The 23,088-nt window shown below is 41.7% G+C and overlaps 1 protein-coding gene across 4 annotated transcripts in view; it reads left to right on the top strand.

Annotated features, from left to right (window-relative positions):
* The first annotated feature begins 8,598 nt into the window (after window positions 1-8,598).
* Window positions 8,599-23,088, top strand: part of SLAIN1 (SLAIN motif family member 1) — a 53,290-nt gene continuing 38,800 nt past the window's right edge. For all 4 annotated transcript variants that reach the window (XM_069802493.1, XM_069802492.1, XM_069802494.1 and 1 more), the window contains exons 1-2: window positions 8,599-9,179; window positions 12,391-12,530. In XM_069802493.1, coding sequence (XP_069658594.1) covers window positions 8,680-9,179; window positions 12,391-12,530 — 640 coding nt within the window. In that variant the 5' untranslated portion in view covers window positions 8,599-8,679. The remainder of the gene's footprint in view (window positions 9,180-12,390; window positions 12,531-23,088) is intronic.

The following is a 23,088-nucleotide window of genomic DNA, read 5'->3' as shown; positions in this document are numbered from 1 at the left end:
CTTGGTCTGAGCAACTCAGGTCTAATCTCCTACATCAATAAAACTGTGACTTAGAAACATTCCTTGCATTTCAGGGAGGAGAATCTGCAGATACTCTCAAAACATGTTTGGCACACACTTCTAAGATCAGACCTCCTCAAAAACCTCCTGATAACTACTGCCTTTTAAAATCATGGAGGTGGTGTTCTCCTCTTTGAACAGATCAATGGCCCAGAAAGTGGGAGGGCCAAGTTCAATTTCCACCCCAATGTACCTGTGTTTTAACCAAGTCGTGTAACACAGTGGAACAGGCTGGTGTGTGGAATAAACTAGATGTTCCCATTAATGTTTTTGCCAAGTTCCCCGACCTGTGCAGGGTGGATCCTTATGGCCCACAGGATAGCTGCACTGCCTGCACATTCACTATGTGCCTATTGGCCCCTCAGGAATGACTGCAGATTAGAAAATATAGAGACAGTCCTGGAGCAAAGACCAGGTCCCGGAGTTTCTCCATCTCATCTGAGTGGCCTAATCCATAATTAAAAGCAGTCTGAATGATTCTCTGTTTATCTCTGTGAATGCTGTGTTCCTTTCTAGCAACATTAGAGGAGTTGTCTGCACTCAAGATTTGGCTGGAGTAGGATGGTGAGGGAGTGGAATTTGGGGGCTTTTCATGTGAGACTGCTAGAAATGTCTTCATATGATGACCTCTTCTAAGCCTTAGTATCTTCTTTGCCTTTCCAGTCTCTGAGCTCTTTTGGACGGGAACTAATTCCTTCTCTTTGTGCAGTGCCCAGCACCGTACTGCCCTCTGGGTGGTACTGCTGCACCTGTGTAAGTGGCTCAAGAAAAATTCAGATTTCACCTCCCTTTCCAAGCAAGCTGCTTGTAAATGTACTATTTTTGTGGAGTTTTTGTAACTGTGTCAGTTATAAATTGACAGCTACAGTCTCATAGCCTGTGCCAAGACTTAAAACTGGTTGGTTTTGTCCTATTAGAGTCAATATCTGAGTATAATCATGCCAAAAGCACTTGTCTGAGTCTTGGCATTGCTGTGCAGTCATCAGACATCTGTTTAGGGAGCTTAGACAGCTATTGGGGTCAAAATAATGGGCAGCCAACATTTTAAAACTACCTACTCAGGAAAAAAAAAAAAAAAGAAAGAAAGAGAATCATTTCTGGAAAGAAAGTGCAAAGTTTTTCTGGCATTCAAGCCATTTTTCCTAATGGCGCAAAAAAATAGTGTTCACATGTCAAAATACCCCAAAGAAGCAGAAAAAGGAGAAAAGATTAAGAAACAGATGAAAGCATTATGCAAAGAAGCCAATTAAGGGCAAGTAGAGTCAGTGATTTTGAAAACCGGGGATAGGAATTTAAAAAGTAATAGTGTTGCCATAAATAATGGTGCCATTGAAATCAATAGTCAAACTTGACTGTAAGATGAATATTCCAGAAAACGTTGGTCTGTCTTTACATCTTCTGGTTCCTCTAGGGAGTTTGCACCCATGGAACTTTGAATTATGTTATCCCTGTATGTAGTTCAAACCTTGGAATTAAGAATGAGAATCCAGCTAACCATACTTGTAGCATTATAATCTCAAACAGTCAAATATTTAAAATACTAATATTTGGAAAATCTACAGAAGTATATGATTGATAATGCATTTGAACACTGCTTTTATCTGTTTATACAATTGATAATGCACTTGAACATTGCTTTTATCTGTTTACCGAAGTAACAGATAAGTAAAAGTAACAGTAAAGCCTTTTGTAGTAAAATACCAGTTTTCTCATGACCTAATTCTCCATGGGAGCAAGCGTACCATTTTTGACATGAATGACATCTGAGGAAAGCTGAAGGAGGAAAGCAAGGAAGGAGCACTATTTTTTCTGCCTCTTCTAGTGTAAGACATCCCAGATACTCAGAGGAGAGCACATGCTTTGAGAACTCCAGTTTCTGGTTTTTAACTCAGAGATCACCAGGACTGTTTAAAAACTCCCCTGCCTTCTAATTCAGAATCAGGATCTCCCTGGTAGGAACATAAATGAAACAGGGGAGTGGAGCTAACAGGGACTTTGCTTCTCATAATGGAATTGGAAAAAAACACAAGGAAAAGATCTAGCTAAGAAGAACATGCTCTTTTTGTAACACCACAATTCATACACCCTTCATCAATCCAGTGAGCATACTCGAGAAATGCCTTCGCTGCACCGCATTTCTTCTATTTCCAGAGTGCCTCAGAATGGGCTGATTGTATTGCAGCTCTCCCCCAGCCTTGGAGGTGTGTCTGGCACTGACTGTACACCTCCAGAATGGACAAAAGGGACCCAGAGGCAGAAAGATTGATAGATCCATCACTACCCCGACCCAGGAGACCTGGCATGGCAAGAAGAATGGCAAAGGTTTTTATGCTGGTCTAATGATCCGTTGCAGGAAAGATCTCAAGTACTCTGCAAGTTCTATAGTATATGAAAGAGAGGGTCTGGAAAACAAGTTTGGATTTAGGTTTTCTAACTGTACCTAAATTCACCTTTAGGTATCTTTGCCATTTATTGGATCTTTTGTGACTGAGTGGGTCATAGATAGTGCAAGGACAGGTTTTTGCATGCTAGGCTTTTTTTTTTGATCCCATCTGATGGGAAAAAAGAAATCACAAAAATAAATTACATGGGCATTTCCGGATATTCGGCAAAGATTTTTGCTTGATCAAACTGAACTTGGATGAAAGTTCAGACACTTATTTTTTGAAACCATTCCCCATCTGAAAATTTAACACACCCACTTTGACACAAGAAAAACCTTCCAAGCAACTGCAAACTTTCCATGATCTTTTGACACAGTATCAGTGCCGCTCAGATGTGCCTTTCCAAAAAACATATTTACTGCTGGACTGAGGGGGTTTTGTAATATTTAATTTTTCTGAGATATGTCACATAACCAATGCTAAGCATATTGTTGCTTAGTTTTTTAACATGGTAACTTTTAAACCATTTTACAGTATCATAAAGCATTCAGTCTGTTGGCCTATACTTACTAAATTTTACAAACTGTAAAAATCACTTAGTTATCCATATGATGGAGTTGCTAACATGGATAGTAATTTTTTTGCACTTTATTGCAAAGCTGCTGAATTTCTTCAATCTGCTTCTCCAACTATATGCAGATAGACAAAATTAAAGATGACAGAAGACAGAAAAAAAAAAAAAAGGAGAAAAAAAGGACTAGAATTAGTTGAACCCTCCAGGATATTAATGTCATCATGAAATAAGGCATTTTTCCTGTGTCAGTGGCCACTGTTCCTTGAAGACAAATCAAGCTGAAATCTGGATTCTGGCAAAATGCGTGTCATGGATTTTTAGCCTCCTGGAGAGAAGCTGTACTTGTGTCATTATGATCTTCAGCATTTTACACTTAAACAGCTTATCTGCTGTTTCAAAACCTTTACTCTTAACATTATCAGCTCATTTATTAACAACCTTGAACTCCACATCTTCCCCTCTACCTTCTCCTTCTTATTCATCAGCGATAAGGTTCTGTGAAGCAAATTATACTCTCCAATATACTTGTATGCTGGAGACAGTGCAAATGCTCAAGCTTCTTTGAAAGCATAATTAGTCTTTGTTTTTGATGAAGACTCATTAGAAAGAAGCAACCCATCCTGACTTGCAAGATTCAGGTTGTTGCTTTCTGTCTATAAGGAAAGGAAAGGAAGAGAAGGGAAGGGATTAATGCATTTGAAAGCCAGAGTGATTTGATATGGAACTGATGAGTCAAAATAAAATAACAAACCATTATATTAGAGCTGTCACGGATAGTTCTGTCTAGCTGGATCTACAAACTAGCAGACCCTAAGCTTAATGCACAGACAATATCTTTGGATACCATAAATGCTGGTTTTCTGGAGCAACGGGGGCTCACAGAAAATGATGCAGTTTTGAATTTGATCTATAGAAAATCCATTCTAATCATGATTACAATGTACTTCAGTTTAATATTAAATCAATAAGGAAAAAGCCAGAAAGAATCATGGTAGTTTAAAAAAGGAAACCATATAATAAAGAGAAAGTCAATTAGCAGGAAATTAGCAACAGCTAGGGAGTCAAAATGTTTGCAGGAGACATTGAGAATAAAGAATCTGTGCTATAACTCTGGGAAAATGTCTAATTGCTCAAACATTTTAGGGCAAATTTATAAATTTAACAATAACAAATTGCTAGGACCAGGTAGTATCTATGCAAAAACTCTACAGGAGCTCAAGTGTGACATTGTTGAACTTCTCACAGACATTTACCCCATCATTCAAAGCAGGCTTGGTGCCAAACAAATCGGAAGCATCAGCTGGGACATCAGTCTTGAAAATACATGAAAGCTGCTCTGGGGAACCACATTTCAGTTAGTCTGATTGTCTATCAAACCAATTTGTACAAATTATAATAAATAACAGAATATAGAGGCATCTGGATATGTACGATACATTGGAGGAGAGTCCATAGAGCTTTTTTAAAGCAAGGTATACTCGTGATATATGAGTGTTTCTGAAGGAGCCAATATGCTTTTGTTTAAGCCGATTTCTTTAAATGAGTATATTTGGATTTACAAGAATTTTTTGTCAGAGTCTTTCCCTAAGCTATCATGACATATGAAAACATGGAGTATTAATAGAAAGGAAACAATGGGTTAGAAAATTCAGTTTTCATTATGGAGGGAGACAGGAAACAATGGGAGGTTCAGCCTGACTTCTGTGGGGGCAAGGCTATATAAATTAGGGCTTGTCAGCTTGGAAGAGAAGTAACTGAGTTTTCTATAGTCATGAATGACAAAGAGAAGCTGAATAGAGAATGATTAATCATTCTGTCTTTCTCAGAAAACCAGAACTAAGGGACACCCAATTAAATTACTAGGCAGCAGATTTAAAGTAGATAATAGGAAGTAGTTTTTCTTACAATACATAATTAAATTGCAGTGCTAATTGCCACAGGGTGTTGCAGAGTCCTAATGTTTAAATGGTTTAAAAATGGGGCTTAGCAAATGTAATATTATTACACAGGTAGTTATCAAAAATAAACGGTCCAGATGTCCCGATTCGGCAACTTCTGAAAGCTGGAGAAAATCCCTCTGTATTTTTCTTGTTTCTGAGATATTTTCCTTACAAAGCTACCACCAGCCTTTGTTAAAGACAGAATACTGGATTAGATGGTGGACTTCTGCTGGCATGGTAGTGGCTCTATTTTTATAAAACTACTTTCACAGTCATTTTTCAGACTGGAACTGCACTTTAAAATAACCTCCCCAGACTTGGAGTTTACTGTCCGTGCTCTGACCTTATTGTAAAACATCTTTTGTATAGCCCAGACTGGATTACTGCAATTAATTCTTTACTGGCTTGCCTGAAAGGCAGGTCCTGCCTGCAGCTATTGCAGAATAAAGCAACAGGCTTATTATCAGAGAAGAGCAGATGGGATTTGTAGACTTCCTGCTTCTTTGTTCTCTGCATTGGGAGCCTATTAGTAACTATACTGATTCAAAAATTTCTACTATAGGATACCATGTAAGCAGCATCCTATAGTAGATCTCTACTGATTTAGGGCATATAATTTCTCAGGTCCAGGAATAACAGGTTCCATGGGCACATTAGGATGTTTGGGGTCAGTGTTAAACACATTTTATCAATGCCTTAAAAAAAGAAATGGAACCATCAAGTCTTCATTGTGGTTTGTAAAGAGCTTATGAAGTTCTGAGTTGATCAAACTCATCAGCTAGCGTTGGAATATCAAATGGAGCTCATTAACAATTTATTAGTAACATCAATATTGGGAGGAAAATAATTTGTGTTTAAAAAATGAAGCAATTAGGTCAAATATTTTAATGACTAAGAAGTTCAAACCATCTTTGCAGAAGACTAGCAGGCCAGCATGAAGACCATGAGACAGTGTGTTCATGAACACACATTTTACCTGCCAGCACCTCTACGTGAACCTACGCTGTCAGTGAAATTACATGTTAGTGAAATTAGATGTACATTTAAAATACAGCAACAAATACAGCACAGCGAAATGCATTTTTACGCTTTACTAGATCCACCTGTCCAGGAAATGCCTGGAAAAAGACAGGGTCTCTCACACTGACTGTGAGCATGGTGTGAAGTGTGCACAAGTTTAAGCTGTTTTCTACCCATACTGCTGGATGGAAATTAGGCTCAAAGCAGTCTCGCTCAAGGAAGAGCCAACCTTCTGGACCATTTTCTTGGGGATGAGATGTAATGAGCCTGATCCTGCCTGTGATCAATTCATCCAAACTGCCAGGAAGAACTTTTGTACCCATGCTAGGGCACTACACTCAGTCCTAAGCTTTTTCTCCTCAGGAACTCAGTTCTGAAACAAGTGTCTGCATGCAACATTTGGGTAGGCGGCACAAACAGTAGACGGCAGCTGAAAATTTGCAACTACTTTTACTCATAACTGAGGACAAGCATTTCCATGGCGACTCTTAAGATCCTGCGCCATGATGCTACATGCTCTAGCGTGTCTCCAAAAGCATCTCCTGATGTATCTCCAAACTGTTACCTGCGTTCGTTAGATTTTTTTTTTAACAATGCAATATCCTGACCACACTGTCACGTTCCTGTTCTGGCAATTGAAAAAAATCAGATACCCGTTTCCTGTTTTTTTGCTGGCCCACTAAGTAACTTTGCTTGCCTGGTTCAAAGACAAAAAGTAATTCCTCCATTTTGAATCTCTTTTGAGTATTTCCTCTCCCTCACTGCATCATCCAGCACTGATATTATCATAAACTTCTTCTTGGCTTTTTTCATTGTATATTACTGCTGTCTAATAAACTCGATATTACATACACTGCTAATTATCTTTTTTAGCACTTTACAGTCTTACTGGATTAGCATATGCGTTTCTAAGAATTAAGGCTAGTACCATTATTAGCGATAAGAACCTGAGAGATATGCCTTTTTCTGGGGCTAAACATGTAGAAACTCAATTCTTCTTTTACTTACGGGAATAAAGATTACAGCTATATGTAGTAGTGAAAACTGGATTATGTTACTCACTCTGATGACGCCTGGCAGAACTGGGGCCAGATGGTTTTTACACTCTCATTTTTCCACTTCTTTCTTCCAAAGGGACAGAGGACACCAAACCAAAGTTTTGGATTAAGCCCTATCTGGTTGCAATGTAGTATACTGGGGGCTGTACTTGCTCTCTTCTTTGATAAAAGTTACGTTATCTGGAAGCCAATGCTTTGTGCCCTGCTCTATCTTCCTTTCCAGTCATTCCTGTAGTTCCAGTTGTTATTATTTGCACTGTAAGAGTGCCTAAAAGACTGACAAACATTAGTGCCATTGTCCCGTGCACGTGCAGAAGAAAGTTTTCAGCCTATAAACAAAAGAGAGAAAACTGTGACAGGCTGGATGATTTCAAAGTTGACTTATGCCCTGAACGGAGAATTAGCGTCCGTTCCTCCTTACCTAGGAAACCTGAGACAGCGACGCGGCACCGTGGAGGCAGTGGTGGCTGTTACGGCTACTACTCTGCCCGAAGCTGATGCTCAAGAATTGGGTAGCGACCGACTGACAGCTATTATTAGCAGGGGCTGAGCAACTTCCATGCTTCCTGGAGATTTGTTCTCCATTTCATATCAGAGCTTTAGGAGACTTCAGGACAGTAACTCGGGAGGTTGTCCCCTGCAGCTGCAGCTGGGGGCAATGAACCCGGTGAGGGCTGTGTGATGGCTGGGCTACCTTGGGCAACACTGAATCTCTGCTCACCTGCTAGGTGGGAGGAAGGGACACAAGCTATGGTTCCTTCCAGTACTGGGTAATGAAGGACAACGTAAAACGCTACCATGAGCGAGCATCGTTCATCCCTCTCTCAAAGACTGGAACGTTACAAACCCATCTACGTATCTGGACTGTGTTAAAAAAGTCATTTCGATGCGAGGGCATCTTTCACCTCAGGGGTTCCCCTATCCATCAGCAATGAAGTAAGTAGTTATGCGGGTTTCTGCTGCGCCGGGTTCAGCATTCCTGCTTCACCAGCAACGCACCTTCAAGAATACGCCGCCTTCCTCGCCGTGAATCCAAACTCCTAGAATCAGCACGTTTCTAACCCACAAATGCCTGCTTCGGGCTGAATTCGTTCCTTTCAAACCCAACAAAGCCTGTATTCGTGATTCCCATTCCCATCACACTTTCGATCTGCATAATTACAACCCTGACACCACCAGGCTCTAATTACGCGGCTCACCAGAGGAGCGGCGTCCTGGGCCACATCCAGCCCGCGGGTGGGGTTGGGGGGGGGAAGCACCTTTGTTTCCAGACCCGCGCTGAGGCGGCCCCGCCGCCCCCGGGGGTTACCCGCCGGGGTCTCCCCGCCGAGGCGGCCGCCGCCCGTCCCCGGGGCCGATGGCGGGGGAGCCGGGCGGCTCTTTGTTCCCGCCGCCCGCGTGTGCGCGGCGCTCCGGCTGCCGGAGTGGGAGGGGATCCCACCCGCGTCCTCGTCGCCGCTGAGGGGAGGCGCGGGAGCGGGCAGCGCAGCGCAGGGCCGGGCCGGGCCGGGCCGGGCCCCCAGCGCGGCGAGCGGCGCTCCCGCCTCCCCCGGGGGGGGGGTGTGTGGGGGGGGGGCGGGCGCTGCCCTCCGGCGGCGCGGCGGAGCAGGTGCCGGCGGCGGCGGCGGCGGCGGGCCGGCAGGATGGAGGCCGCCTTGCTGAAGCCGGCGATGATGGCGGAGGTGAAAGGGAGCGGCGCCGGCCCCGCCGTCAGCGCCGAGCTGGAGGTGAAGAAGCTGCAGGAGCTGGTGCGGAAGCTGGAGAAGCAAAACGAGCAGCTCCGGAGCCGCGCCGCCGCCGCCGCCGCGGTCGCCACCGGCCCGCCCGGCCCGCACCTGCTGCTGGCCCCGCCGCCGGCCCCCGGCGGGCTGCGCCCCGCCAGCCCCCCCTCCGCGGCGGGCGGCGGGGCCGCGCCCTGCATGCCCAGCCCGGTGCCCACCCTGCTGTGCGCCGCCGCCCTGGGCCCCCCGGAGCCCCTCGCCTATTTCAAGCCCTCGCCCGGCCTGCCGGCGGCCGGCGGCGGCCAGGAAGCCGGCGGCGGCGCTCCGGGGGCGGCCGCCGCCGCCGCCCCCGCCACGGTGCTGGACGAGGTGGCGGTGCTGGAGCTGGAGGACGGCTGCTGCGGACAGGACGAGGATACATGGTACGTGCGGCTCGGGCCGGCCCCGGCCCGGCTGTGCCCCCCCCGGCCCCGGCGGCCCCCGCCGCCTCCCGCAGCGCCCGCCCCGCGGGTGCTGCCCGGGCTCTCGCTAGCCTTAGCCCCCCCACATCCATTTGATCTCGTTCTGCTTAAACCTCAATCTGCCTTTTTTTCCTCCCCCAAAACGTGCCACCGGTGCGGTTAACCCGAGCGGCGGAGGGGGGCCGTGTCCGGGCTGGCGTTCCGGTGGGGGCTTTGCCCCCCGGTCTCGCCCGCGCCCTCGGCGGGAGACCTGTGCTCGTGGTCCCCGCTGGGGACGGTGGTCCGTCTTTCATGTCAGGTCTCAGCCTAGTTTCGGCCTCCTCTTTACATAAGGAATTAAAAATAGCGGAATCGTTCCGGCAAAGCCGTTATCCGAGCAGCGCTGCCTCCCCATCCTAAAATCTGTGCCCAATTGTCTCCCGTCTTCAGGGATTTGGGAGGGCTTTTGTCTTTTAGACATTGATCTAAATGCTTGGCTGTGTATCTTCAGCGCCTGTGTAGCTCCAGAAGGCACGGCTGGGCGCCGGTAAATTGAATTAAAAGCAGAAATGAATAGCGAATGAATATAGTGGAAAATAAAATCGACCTAGAGGAATGATAACGCTCACTTAAAAACAAAGAGAAGGGGAAATTAGGCGAGGGAGGTAAATAAATGAATAAGTAAGCCTGGTGCCTCAAAACTTGTCTCAGCAACGTGGACAAACGTAGGGACACCGCTGGAATACTATGGAAGCCCTTGGCTGCGTGACCATGTTAAACGTAATTGATGCTCAGTTGTCTTAAAGTGTCAGTAATAAAAAATGTATTATTTATATTTAAATAACTCTTAAGTACCTGCCAAAGTTTCAGTGTGGTTTTTTTATGTGGCTAGCTTTTAAATCGAGCTGAGGTTTTACATCAGCTAAGAATAAAATACGGTATAATGCAGCTGAGATGCATGTAAACATCCTTATTTTTGGTAGCAGAGAAAGGATTTAAAAATTAATCCATATATCCTAAATATGTCTTGAATGATGGTTGTGTGTACTTCGTGGCATAAAAAAATACCATGCTGCAGTCTGAAAATTGCTTTTGAGAATCATCCACAAATTGTATGGAAATTTTTGTCAGTGTTGTTTCATTGTGTGTACCATTAGTCTGCGCAGGGCTGTTTTGAGGTCGTTGATCCTGACTTGAATCAAATTTTACCTCGGTCCTAACCTCTTAACTTTCCTTCACATTAAGGAATATTGAATTTGTTTGATCCTGTCCTGTTAAACAAAATGTTTTCCCTGTTTATATTTCAGTGCAATACAAAGTCAGTCTTTTTTGATGTGCCTCAGTAGAGTTTCCTATTTGATTTGCCCCCTGGAAGCAATCCTAAATGCTTTTGAGGGGCCAAAACTTACCTTCATGACACACACATATGTGTCTGCAGGAAGAATTTGGTGACAGGGGTTTGTTAACAAATTTATCCCACTAAGAGTGAGTTGTTTTAGCTGTTGAATGTTTTTAGTTCAAGGCTAAATCTCCCTCATTGTCCATGAAAGGTCAGCTGTGTGATGCCAGCTGCTTGGGGCTTTTTTGTAATGTCAGTCTTGAAAGCAAACTGCTATCTGGAAAGCCAAAGACCAATGTGTATCCTAGTTGTTGATTAGTAATTTTAGGCCTTAAATACCTTTGCTTTTTTTTTTTTTTTTAACTGCAGTTACAAAAAAACATAGAAAAATTAGCATCGTTGCAGACAAGTCAAACCTCTTTTTGCTGTTCAGCTTTTTACACAAACGTCTGATCATCAGTCAGATACTTAGCTTGTGAAGCACTTCTGCAGGTTAACAGGAAAGCTGAAAGCTTTTTTTTTTCATTTTCATTTTTTTCCAGTGTCATTTTTTAAATGTGTAGCCAGGCACCCCAGGAAGTCAGGGGAAATGAGTCCTCTCCTCAGAGAAATTCAATAGTTCATCTCTGCTGGGATTGCCAAGAGAGATAGCAATCGCAGCGAGGATATTTATTCCTTGTGAGCTGGATAGAGAGTGCTGATTGACTTCAAAGGAAAAAAAAAACCCAACATAGAGCAGACATGGGAGAACAGTTGCTCTCGGGGGACTTGGGTAGCTGTTGAGCCAGAGCCCTGAAGGTGGAAGGCTGCTACCTGTTAGCGGTCCCCTGAGGAGCTCAGTCTTTTTTTTTTTTTTTTTTTATCTTGGTCTTGCCTTTTGCATCCGCTGTGTGCAGGCCAGATTCTTTTGCAGCCCATGGAGTGTTTTGCTGGTGCCTGAGAATCTGCCTCTGACTATCTGCGTGGATCAGACGTGGTCAGGCCAGAGAGCCACGAGCCATCTCCCGCGGCCCGGAATAGCTCCCTTCCCTTCCCGGGAGATTTGCAGTCTGCCAGGTGAACCGGCGTCTGCTGGTGTACGCTAATCTGCAAGGGCGACGGCAGCAACGCAGGTCCCAGCTTCAAGAATTTCCCCATGAAATCTGCTTTGATACCTGGCTTCCTAATGTGCTGGACCATCTGATTAGCTGCCTGCTCTTGTCTAACGCGTATACACTAGCTTGTCTTGCCTATTTCTTTTTTTCCTGCTGGAATTGAATATTGAAATTGGATTTTCATTGTTTCTCAGTACATGTTTTCTAATCTTTGAAAATCTGACTTGTACAACATCGGGTTCATCTGGGAGAAGATACTGTGTATGAAAATTAAATTATAATCGGCGCTCTGACAAGCAGATTAAATTGTTATAGGTAAAAGAGTGAAATAAACAACAGTGAAATTGTGATTTAAATGTAAAATCAAATACTGAAATTATCTGATCTCCACTAAAGATAAATATAAAAGGGAAAACTGGTAGGACCTTTGGTGTGTGTACAGCACCTAATGCATTTGGACTTTGGACAGTGCTGAAATTCAGACAGTGGTAATGACGAGATGGAAGTTTTTTATGAGAAATCTACTTGAACTTTGTTTTGATGTGCCAGACCTGTAAAGTTCATATTTCGCCACCTACTCTTCTGAGGAGGGAAGAAAACTAAAGTAAACTCTTCTACTTCAGCATATGTTTTGTTATTAGATATCATATTGCAAGGCTTTGCACTGTTATAAATTATTAGTGGGCAGGAAAGTGAGAATACAAAAGTAAACTTTGAAGTATTGCATATCTTGCTGATATTTGTGTGTATTTTGGTTAAGGTTGTACGTCTTGCCTACCAAGACTCTCACTTCTCAAGAGAAATCACTGAGTCCTCTGCAGTGGTGCAGGCGTGTTCTGGATCATCCAAGTCCTGAGATAGAGGCTGCAAAACGTTCCCTATGCTTTAGGTTGGAACAAGGTAATCCTATTCTTTGAATTTCTTCACTAGTAAGTTGGCGTTTTTGGTCTGGCATTTCACTCGTGTTTGGTGTTTTTCACAATTTAGCAAGCTTTACAAATGGCAGACTTGCAGTTTTTTTCCTATGTATGCAAGTCTTCCTTCACTACATAAATGCTAACAGTTGTTTGATTTTTTTTTTTTAATTTTCTTTTCTGATCATGCAGTTCTTCAAGTGTTCTCCTCCTTTGCTATCCCTTTCTTCCCCTGCATAACTTGTGTCTTTTAAACTTCACAGTTTTCATCCATTGCTTAAAATAGTGGACATCTTGGCAAGAAAACTTTGATGCTAACTTTTCAAATCTCAAGAGGTACCAATAGTAAACAGTGGTTTTGGTTTTTTGTAAAACCGGTGCTGTAAATTTTTAAAGGCATATTTGTCCACATCTAAGGTAGTATCAGGACTTTGCTAAGTATAGGACAGACCAAGAAAAGCTGTAACTTGACTGCTAGTGCTACTTTGGTGGGCTCTTGGTAGTCTCAAGTACTGGGATCAATCTGGTGGCTGTTCGGTGCCATTATTTTTACTTTTTTACCATCTGGGGTCCCATTAAGATTGTAGTAAGTGTTGAAGAAAGTGATTAAGGTGTGATATTATCTTCAGGTTTATAACTTACTTGGAAAGAAGCAGCAAATGAACAATATAGGAAGACGACAGGAGAAGGAAATAAAGCTAATGACAATATGAGCATATGGTTGTACAGCTGTCATTAAGAGAGGTTGAGCATGCTCTTCTATGCTTTGGAGGATATGGGTAGCTGTGGATTAGTCTTATCCAAAATCAGGCATTTAACTGAATCAGTCTCTGAAGGCATCTGTCTCTTTGCATTCACTATAAGAGATCCTACAATATTATTGTCCTAGCAATGTTTAGTTGAGCTCATTTGCCTGCAGTTCGGTGGGCTGAACTGTGGTGCCTATGTTGGTAATCATCCCACCCAGCTTTAGGGTGGAATTTGGCTCGTGATTTGGCTGCCGGAGTTGGGGTGTCTGCAGTGTGAGCTGGGTGTCCGTGCTTGGCAGTCAATGGGAGTTTTGTCCGTCGAGTCGGAGGAATCTGGGGAGCTGCCCAGATGATGCGGTGTAGGTGTTGGCCTTGGGACGAAGTCAGTAGCTCTCCTGAGCCCACTGACAGTAACGGGCGCTTGGCCCTCAGCGCCCACCTGGTGACCTGAAGGTATGTATGTCTGCGTGGCGTAGGACGTCCCGGTTGGGAGCTGAGTCCCCGTGTAGAAGCTCCATTTAGATTGTCCCACACAGGCTTCTAGTGCCATTTGAGACGGCCTCGGTTACCCTGGCTGACCTCCAGCTTCCACTCAGGATGGGGACAGACCTTCCGCAGGTCCTGTGCCTTACCTCCCGTTCCTTTGATGGTATCTTGGCCTCCCAAGGACCTCCCAGGTGGCCCAACACATCTAGGTATGGGCAACTGAATGAGGTCCATAATGTGCCTGTGGAAACAAGCCAGAAGAGTCTGTGACCTCTTTTTCCCCTTACAAGGTATTATTTAAATTTAATAGGCAATAAAGACACTAGAAAAGCACGTTTATCGTTTCAAATGTAAGTCACTCTATGGTTATCGGTTCAATCTCTCTCTGTGTAGAAGTCGCAGCGAGTGATATATGTCACGTAAGGTTACGTTGAGTTGCTTTGATCCATATGTTCTAGTCATGGTGATGGGTTCACGAATTTCCTGGGCTCTGAAAAAAGTTTCTGAGAAATTATATGCCATGTATAAAACCCATTATGGGAGCAGTATGTTCAAGGAGGGAATGGACTCGAGTTTCTGCTGCAGCAGTTCTATGCTAAAATTGTTTTAATTAATAATTCAGTCAGACTTGATTAATGCTCATATTTCTAAAGATTTTATCACCTATACCTTTACAAATAATACGTAATAAGCAAATGCCATGTTTCTTACCCTCACTTTGTAGAAGGTGGTTTCACGGTATTTATTTCTTCTTCAGTTTTGAAACCAGATGTGAGATTGTGGTAAGTATCTAATAATTCTGTTTTAAAGTACAACAAATTTCTGTAATTTGACTTTCCTGTTTTTTGTTTTGCAGTGCACTCTTATCAGTAAGTACATGTGTATAAATATGTACACAGAATTTTATCCTAATTTTAAAAGTGACTCAGTAAGAATGGCATTCTTCTTTTCTGGTACTGAAGTTTCAAACTTTGTACTTGTAAGTTGAACAGTGTTTTCCCCTTTTAGCCATATGCTTTGAAAGGGCATTTTAGAGGGATTTTTGAAATCTCATTGTGCCTCTTCTGTTTGGCACTGAGTCAACAGTAACACTAATGTACTTGAGAATTATTAAATGTGCAGTCAAAAAACTTTTATAATGTACCAGACTGTGATTTCTGAAACGGCTTATAGGTAGAATTCGTTTTGTCCATGGTGCATTAGCCAAAAATTAATCCACTTTAGATTGTCATAGCTCTTTAGGCACTATAGTGTGCATTGAAATAAAAAGCAGTAAAAATTGATTTTTGCCTGCAAAGTCAGCATATCTGAGGAAGTGCACACAGAGAGAGGAGCTGTGAGCCAAAAGAAGTAAAATTTCACCAGGCTGTTTTTCTGAGTTCTAACTAATTCCTGTTGTCTTCTTATGATTTTTCAATCTGTGCTCATTTATTCCTGCTCATGTAATTTTTCCATATTACATTATATCCTGATTTTCGTAAAAGTTTTCATTTGTTGTTTGAAACATCCCAGCATTAGGATAGCTCAAAAGAAGGCTAAAGGTCTTGTGAGAGACTTCTGCCAAAGCGATTCTAGGCGATTAAATAATACAGGCTGGAGAGTTACTTGGATGATGCTAGTTAACTTTTCACCTTGTTGCGCTCACCAGCCTGTTTCGTTTCTGATGAAAATGTTTGGTTTAAGTATTTCATGGTGGAAGTAAGATTTCATCTTGGCATAAATAAGGGTGTAAGCACAGTGGTGGTCTCTAGCACGTTGTTCTGCTGTGAAGCACTTTGAGAACTTGGACAAGCTTCTCAATGTTCCTCTGGTCTACCACTAAGTAGGTAAAGCTTATATCTAGTTTATAATGAACTAGGCTTGTTAAAAGCCCTGTTTCTGTGGATTAAGTATGCTAGCTTTAAGAAGGATGAAAGTTAAATGTAACCTCCTATGATAAGATGTCTGCTTAGCTTTTTCCTGTTTTCCATGAGCAATTCTAGTGTTGAGGTAGTATTTGTGGTTTGTTTTTGTTTTTTTAATCTGTGACCTGACCTGGACCAATTCTTTCTTCTTCCTCTTCTTCAATCATCTTTTGTTTGAAACCTTTCTAGTTTGCTTTGTTAACAGCAGTTCTCTGTCTACTGTAGGGTCAGCTCCCTCTCCCTTTGTTTTTTAATATTGCTGTCTATTTTAGTTCTTTAGATTCATTCAAATCAACAGGGCCACATCACAGTCTTAATGGTGTGGTAGAGCTTCTTCTGTATTTTCTTGGTAATACTGGGAGATGTTGGGACATGTCAGTATTAAGCCCAGCGAGCAGAAAGATGGTGATGTATAAGCTTCCTAGCTGGTGCAGAAGGGTATAACTCCTCCGAAATTGATGAGAAGGTGTTGATTGACACCCTGGCTGTAGATACCTGATATAGCTTCACTTCTGTAAAATGCTGTGGAGTGGGTGGGTGGATAAACTGCGGAGTTAAGAGGCTTAGTGAGGAGTCGGTCTGTAGGAGCTCAGCTTTTATGCAGGCCTTCAAAGCATATCTCATCCAATTCAGCCTTCCAGACAGAAAACTCCTCTTTCCTGGAGAATATGAAGTATTGGCTAGATTCAGAGTTTGGCTTTGAGTTCTTACTCAGAAATACTGCTTCAGATGTTTAAAAAGAGTAGGCAACAGAAGTCTGTAGGTTTTGCAGTTGGCTGCAGTAATTTATAGTCTTAAGATTAAACTCTGCTTCATTTCTTAAAATGAGTAATGTGCTTCGGGATGAATGCTGTTATGTCATCAGTGGACAATAAGGTATGTTGTGAAACAGAACCATTGTAGTTTCTCTCCAATTGCTTATGATTTCACAAACCCCAGGAATCTCATCAGTGAAATTTTAGCTTTTATTGTACTGGATCCCAGTGTCACATGTCAGTTAAGTTTGATATCCAAACATATAACATATCCAGAAGAAAAACTAGGGGGGGAGATTTAATTTGACAGTACTACATTCTTTTTACCTGTTTAAAAAAAAAAAAAAAAAAAATCTTACAGCTAAAAGGGCCCCAGAAAGTTTTACCTGGATGTGAAACTTGTTACACAGAAAGAGGTAAGGTTCTGTCCCATTGTCCTAAATTCTTTTCCACTTCCCAAGGGTTCATAGTGAAGTAATTTAGTTTGGAGTCTTTAAGATGTAAAGTACATTTCATCAACTGTTAAGAATTGCTGTAATAGTGAACTTTAGGGCTGTACTCTGTTAACAGCAGAAGCAAACAGAAAATACTGTAAATGGACGAAAGCTTTTATTTTGTATGCTTGAGCTGGATCCAGTGCTGCACCCAGTGCAGGGTGGGATTTTTTTTATTATTCTAGAATAGGTTTATTTGCTGTCCACTAATGCATCAGAGATGTATGTTCTAGCACTCGGGATGGGATTAATAAGATTTAATACAGCTTTCTCATCCTTATTTTTCATATGTAACGGAGATTAAAGTTTCATGTAAAATGCTTTTGGGGTAGCAAATGATAACGTGCTGAAGCTTGCAGATGATTTGGATTGTTGTTTCCATCATAAATAATACAATTTATAAAGCTCTAGAAGGAACGAAAGAAGTGGCATGACTGATTTGGTTCCTTTTTGTGTATGTTTCTGATAATAAAAGGTGATGAGCAGCTGTAACTCCTATCAGCCTCTGAGCACCTTGCAGGGAATGAGACATCTCAGAGGACGGGATGCATAGCAGTCTTCTGCTGCAGTACAAGCTTAGTGCTCAGAGCACACATATACACGCAGAGGAGTTATTTCCTATTAGATTGCATTTATTTGAAGTAACGTGTTGTAACAGCTGCGTAATTCCGAGCACTTCTTAGAGGTTTTGCAAATGCTGATATCGCTGGATTTTTTAACGTAGCTGCTGAGGATGATTTGTATGTTTCAGCTGGGAAAAACTCGGGTTTGATATTCTACTTAGAAGCGCGTGCTTGCATTTCACACAGAGTATTTCTCTCTAGCACCGGAACATTTCTACTCTGCAAGTACGCTTCAGGGTAGAAGTGTCTCATTGAAAACCCTTGTGGCAACAAGTGCATAGAAGATCAGACGCTTTGTGTTCACTTCACAGATATCCCTTGCCTTTCTAATATGGCTCTTAAATATGACTTCTACTTTTTATTAAATTATAATATGCATACTAATTAAGAATTTCATTTCATATTTGAGGATTGATTGTTGTGCAGCTTATAATTAAATATTTTCCTAGAATCGATTTCTGGTTGTTATTAGAAGATGATGCTGAATTCTGAAGTCTATGTAAAGGGTGGTAGAGAGGTGGTGTTGGATCTGACTTCAGTTGAGAAGATACCCATCCCATTTTAGAATATAAGTGTTCTATTAATCCATGCTAGCTACTGAGCTGGGATTATCAACTCATCATGAGTAACTAAACAGCTAGAAACACTGTCAAATTTTATGTAAGGATTTTAGTAGGCTTATTTAAGACAAGAATAATTTGTGCTTGTAATATAGGCTCAAATGCAGCATATGTCTAAAAGCAATAGTAGCAGCATCAACACTGACAGTTACACTAAAAATACAGGCACAGTTAGTGTTATCCAGCAGAGTTCTGGTCACTGTTTTTGTTTCCAAAGTACATGACTACTTTCCTGGATAGGAATTAAAAGGAAACCTAGGTTTTATTAATGGACCTGCCAGTACTTGAAAGCTTATCCACTGAAGATATTTTTTCTATGGGGTGTTCTGGAAGCTCTCATTTCATTTTTGCTCCTGATAGTCTGTGTGTCTTGCTCATTGTTTGCTGGTCCCCAAATTATTGTTACAGCTTTTTTCTTTACATTCTGGCTTTCTTTCACTGCCTATTTTTGATGTCTGCAGAAGAGAGCTTGGAGTAACATTTCAGAATGTAGACGAGCTTCCCCCATGTGGTATATAGAGGTAGCACTGTTTCTTTACTAAAATGTCGTTTATTTCTCTATTTTCACTTTAGGGAGCACTTTGGTTCTTGTCTTCATAGCACTGCATCTTTTGGGAAGCTTTTGTTCAGATTGTTTTATTCCATGACCCCTAAGTATCTTTTGAGAGTTGTTTATTTCTGGGATATAGTCCACAGTCCTGTAAATATGCCGTACAGTCTTTGGCCTTAGCAGGTGACCTCGCATTTTAATACGTTAGAAAGAAGTCGATTATCTGCACTTGCTTTACCAAGTGTTCCACATTCAGCATATCTCTGTTTGTATTTTGTGGAAATACAACGTTTACACCAGTAATTTCCTTTTACTTAGGGATCATGCAAAAGTTCTTGTAATACAATTTTTTTGACTCTACCTGATAATGAAATGTAGTCAGTAAGCTCTAATCTGAGTATTTGTGAGGCCTGGGCATTCACAGGTATGCTTGATCTTTTTTCTGTTGCAAGACAGAGGATAAGTTAGTATGAAAGATAGAGACATAGGAGTTTATAAAAATCAAATTAGTGAGTATTTTATATAATTTTCCCTTGTGAAGCTCCCCTAAAATTTTCTTAATTTTACTTCTAGATGGGATATATTTGTAAAATTTACAATTGCAGAAGAAGGTTTTTTTGTGGTATATTCACTTTTGGGGGGGTTACTAAGCCATTCTTAAAAGTCTTTGAATGTGGCTTGATTGCACACTGTAATTGAATACTTAATTAAAAGCTTCACACTTCTGAGAAGACTGAGGGAGAAAAGTAGTGTATGTCTGCCTGCAAGACTAAAAATTGCTTTTCTCGGGGGGGGGGGGGCGGAAGCTGAAACCTACATAATTCTTGTTTTGAAAAGCACTTGCAGCAGTATAAAGATTACATTTTTACTAATTTTAAAGAATCCTAAGACAATAAGTGACAAAATAGACTGCAACGTGTTCTTGAATATTTTATTTTACGATCAAAGTATTTGACTATGAGATGTTACGGAAAACTGATATGGACTAACAATTTTAAAGTGACATTGAACTGATAGCTTAGGCATTATTTATTTATTTTGTTGTTTTACCACAGTTAAAAGGTTGTGTAAACCAAGACATGAGGTGAATTTGGACCACCATTACCACTTCTACAATGTAAAGTACCTGAAAACTGATTGTACCCATCTGGCTGAGCTGAGATTGTACCCACCTTGTAACACCAGAGAAATTGATATGGTAACACCATTTGGGGATAGCTTTTTCTTGAAAGCAGAAGCACAGCTGAACATACTCAACCCTGTGTGCCCCCCATGCTGCAGAGGGGCATTGCAAATGCATAGTAACTTGGAACAAATAAGTTTTCCCACCTTTGGAAAGAAAGCCAGCTTCTTTTGGATTCATTTGTCTTCATTATGTAGTACCAATGCTGATCTTGCTACCTGTGCTGTATTAATTCAGGGTGAGATGACTTTTACCTGAAGTGTGCATTTCTAAAATGGTTACACATAGAGGTAGAGGTGCCTAACTTTGATGAAGTTACCATCATGTAGGCAGATAAATTCCACTATAAGAGTTGATGAGTTGTATCCTGTGCTGCATAGGAGAGAAGATCCGTTAATTTCTTTTCTCGCTTAGTTTTTTCTGCCACTGCTGGAGGACAGATTGTTTCTAAGTAGGGTAAGCATTAGTAACTAGAGAGCTCTTGTAATGTTGGTACTAAAAGTTATGATTAATTTAATCTAACTTTAATTACTAAAGTTAGATACCTGGAAAAAACTAGCTGTCCGTTGACTCTGCAGAAGCCAAAGGGCAATTCATCCAACCTGTCTCACTCCATTCTTAAGCAAATTGTCTGAACTGAGTTTGGAGATACTCATTTCTCTCCGCTCATTGGAAAAAAAACCGTGGGTAGTACTTAACATTGGAAGGGATTAGATGACAGTATTCCTTCATACTTTTAACAAGTCTTGAATTTTGCATTTTGCAAGAATAGCCCTGATGCCTTTCATTCTGAGGTGGTTTTTCATTGTCTCCTTTTTCTTCAGTCATGGCACTTCAGACCTTGCTCATAATCATTTGTTTAGATGCCTAAGTTCATTCTCCAGAATGGGGACAAACAGGACACTTGGGGTTTTTCGTGTGTGTTTTCACATACTAGTAGCTGATGTGAATCTTTCTGTGGTAGTTAGGCACAACAATTTTGTGGCAGAGTCCATACAGTGGTGAAGTAGTTGATGTAAAAGCTATCGTATGTGTCTGCTGGTCTTAGCTGACATACACAGGGTATTGCTTTGTGCTGCATCTGAATCACAGAGGAAAATCTGGGTGATTGAATCTCCCCTGGAAAGACTATCTTTGTGTCTCAGTTACCAGAGCCAGATATGGAGCTGTTTCTGTTGTATCTGACTGTAAGTACCTTGTCCTTGGGTCCCAAGCATTTAATATGTGGATTCGTAGAACATGATATGGTCCAGATTTATTCCACCTAATTTTAGGCGTCTGGTATACCTAATTCAATAGCACAGTCACTTTGGCCATGATTTACTTGTCTTAACAAAGGTGCTAAGTGTAATTTGACATGCTCTTGGGTCCTTGAGATATACAGATGGGGCATATGGGTATGATACAGGAGCCGCGCAACAATCTCGCTCATCTGGACCAGCTGGAGCACCTTAAATGTCATTACATTCTGGTTTTAGACAACTGAATCATGCCCCTGCTGTTTTGGGCCGAAGAGTGGGCTCTGCTCCAGACTCTATGGACTTAAATGAAGCACTGCTGACCTTTCAGGACTCTGCCCCCAAAGATCCCTGGTGCTCTCCTTCAGCTGCCTGTGATGTTCAGCTGTTTCTCATGGAACGCCCCTCAACCCCCCGTGAGACCCAGCCATCTCTTGTGGTGGTGTTGGTCACTTCTGGCAGCTTCACAGCCTGTTCTTTATGTTGAACAGCATCTCGTGTCCAGTCCTGTAGCTCCTCATGTTGCATCCGATTACCTTCACCTCGAGCCAAGGAGGACAAGCCATCTCCTGGCATACCTTCACACAACTGATATTTAAATTCCCATTACAGCCAACAGAAAGACAGGGCTAGGTTTGGTTGTCCATATACATGGCACTGATGCCTTTGAAATGCCCGGACCAATTGTCTAAATGGCATGAGATGCTTAACTGTAGGCAGTTGAATTGACTGTAATTAGAGCTTATATGCGAAACTTACTTGTGGGTGTTGTAGATGCTCAGAGGAAAGGTCTGGGACGTAGCAATGAATGCGTGAAACAATCCTACAAGAGAAGGTTGTTTTCTTTTTCTTCTTAGGGATATATGGGTTAGTGTGTTAATTTTTTTAATAAACTTTGTTTTTATCATTAACAAAACTAATCTCTTCAACAATACATGTATTGACATTGCAGGTGACTTTAATATGTAACACGTTAATTTGATGGAATTACTCTAAGAGTTTTAGAAGGAAAACTTGTAATTCTTTTCTAATTAATTCTGGATGTAGCTTCAGGCTATAGCTTTTAAATTATTAGCATGTTGGCATATGGCTCCCAAGGTTTTTCATGCATCATACAGCAATACGTATTCATTATTTTGCCTTTTCCATTTAGAATTGCTTTTTACATATGAAGAAATTCAGCGTGCTCTTTATATTGATGCTGTCAAGTCAATGAAAACTTATCAGCACACAAGAAAATAAGTTGTGCAAGATAACTTGCATATTTTTAGCACGTGAACAGACTTTAAGTAGCATTAACTGCTTGCCACTTCTTTTAAAGTCACTTGAAAGCCATGTAAAGATTTGTGTCAGAAATGAAAGTAAGCTGTTAGGGCTAGGGGCTGTCATTTGTTTTATCCTTCAGGAGTGGCTCATATAATGTAATTCCAATTTCAGTGAGCTGAAGGTACTACCACAGTATAGCCTTAGTAAAAGCGTGGGATTGAGTATTAAGTCTTAAGAATTTGCATCTGACTGGTAGCATATCTTTTTTTTTTTTAATTTTAGAGTTATTTGGCACTTGATGTATTTGTGATTTTTGGCTTCAGGCAATTTTTTCTTTATAACATGTCTTAAGTCTTTTATGGCTGCAGGGAAGGATTTTGTAGCCTGTAGTGTGTGGGTGGTAGCAACTTAGTCATCTGTTGTGGTTTTGCCTACAAATACAGAGGACTGGGCTCAGCATCCTAATGCCTTAAGGTTCTTTCTTCCTAGAAGTCCACCATGTCCCTCAAGTAGCTCTGTGAAATGCTAGCAAACCTTCTCAATGTTCTTTGTTCCTCCTTCCCAACCCATAGGAAAGGTGGGGGAGAGAGCGATTTGTAGGCCAGCACAAAATAGGGCAGGATGGAGTGATGGAGGGAATCATTGCTTCAGCCCGTTCCTCCATGGTGTCACCAGT

This window comes from Haliaeetus albicilla, chromosome 15, assembly GCF_947461875.1.
Source record: "Haliaeetus albicilla chromosome 15, bHalAlb1.1, whole genome shotgun sequence".
Classification (NCBI taxonomy): Eukaryota; Metazoa; Chordata; class Aves; order Accipitriformes; family Accipitridae; genus Haliaeetus; species Haliaeetus albicilla.
This window is presented reverse-complemented; position numbering and strand designations above follow the sequence as displayed.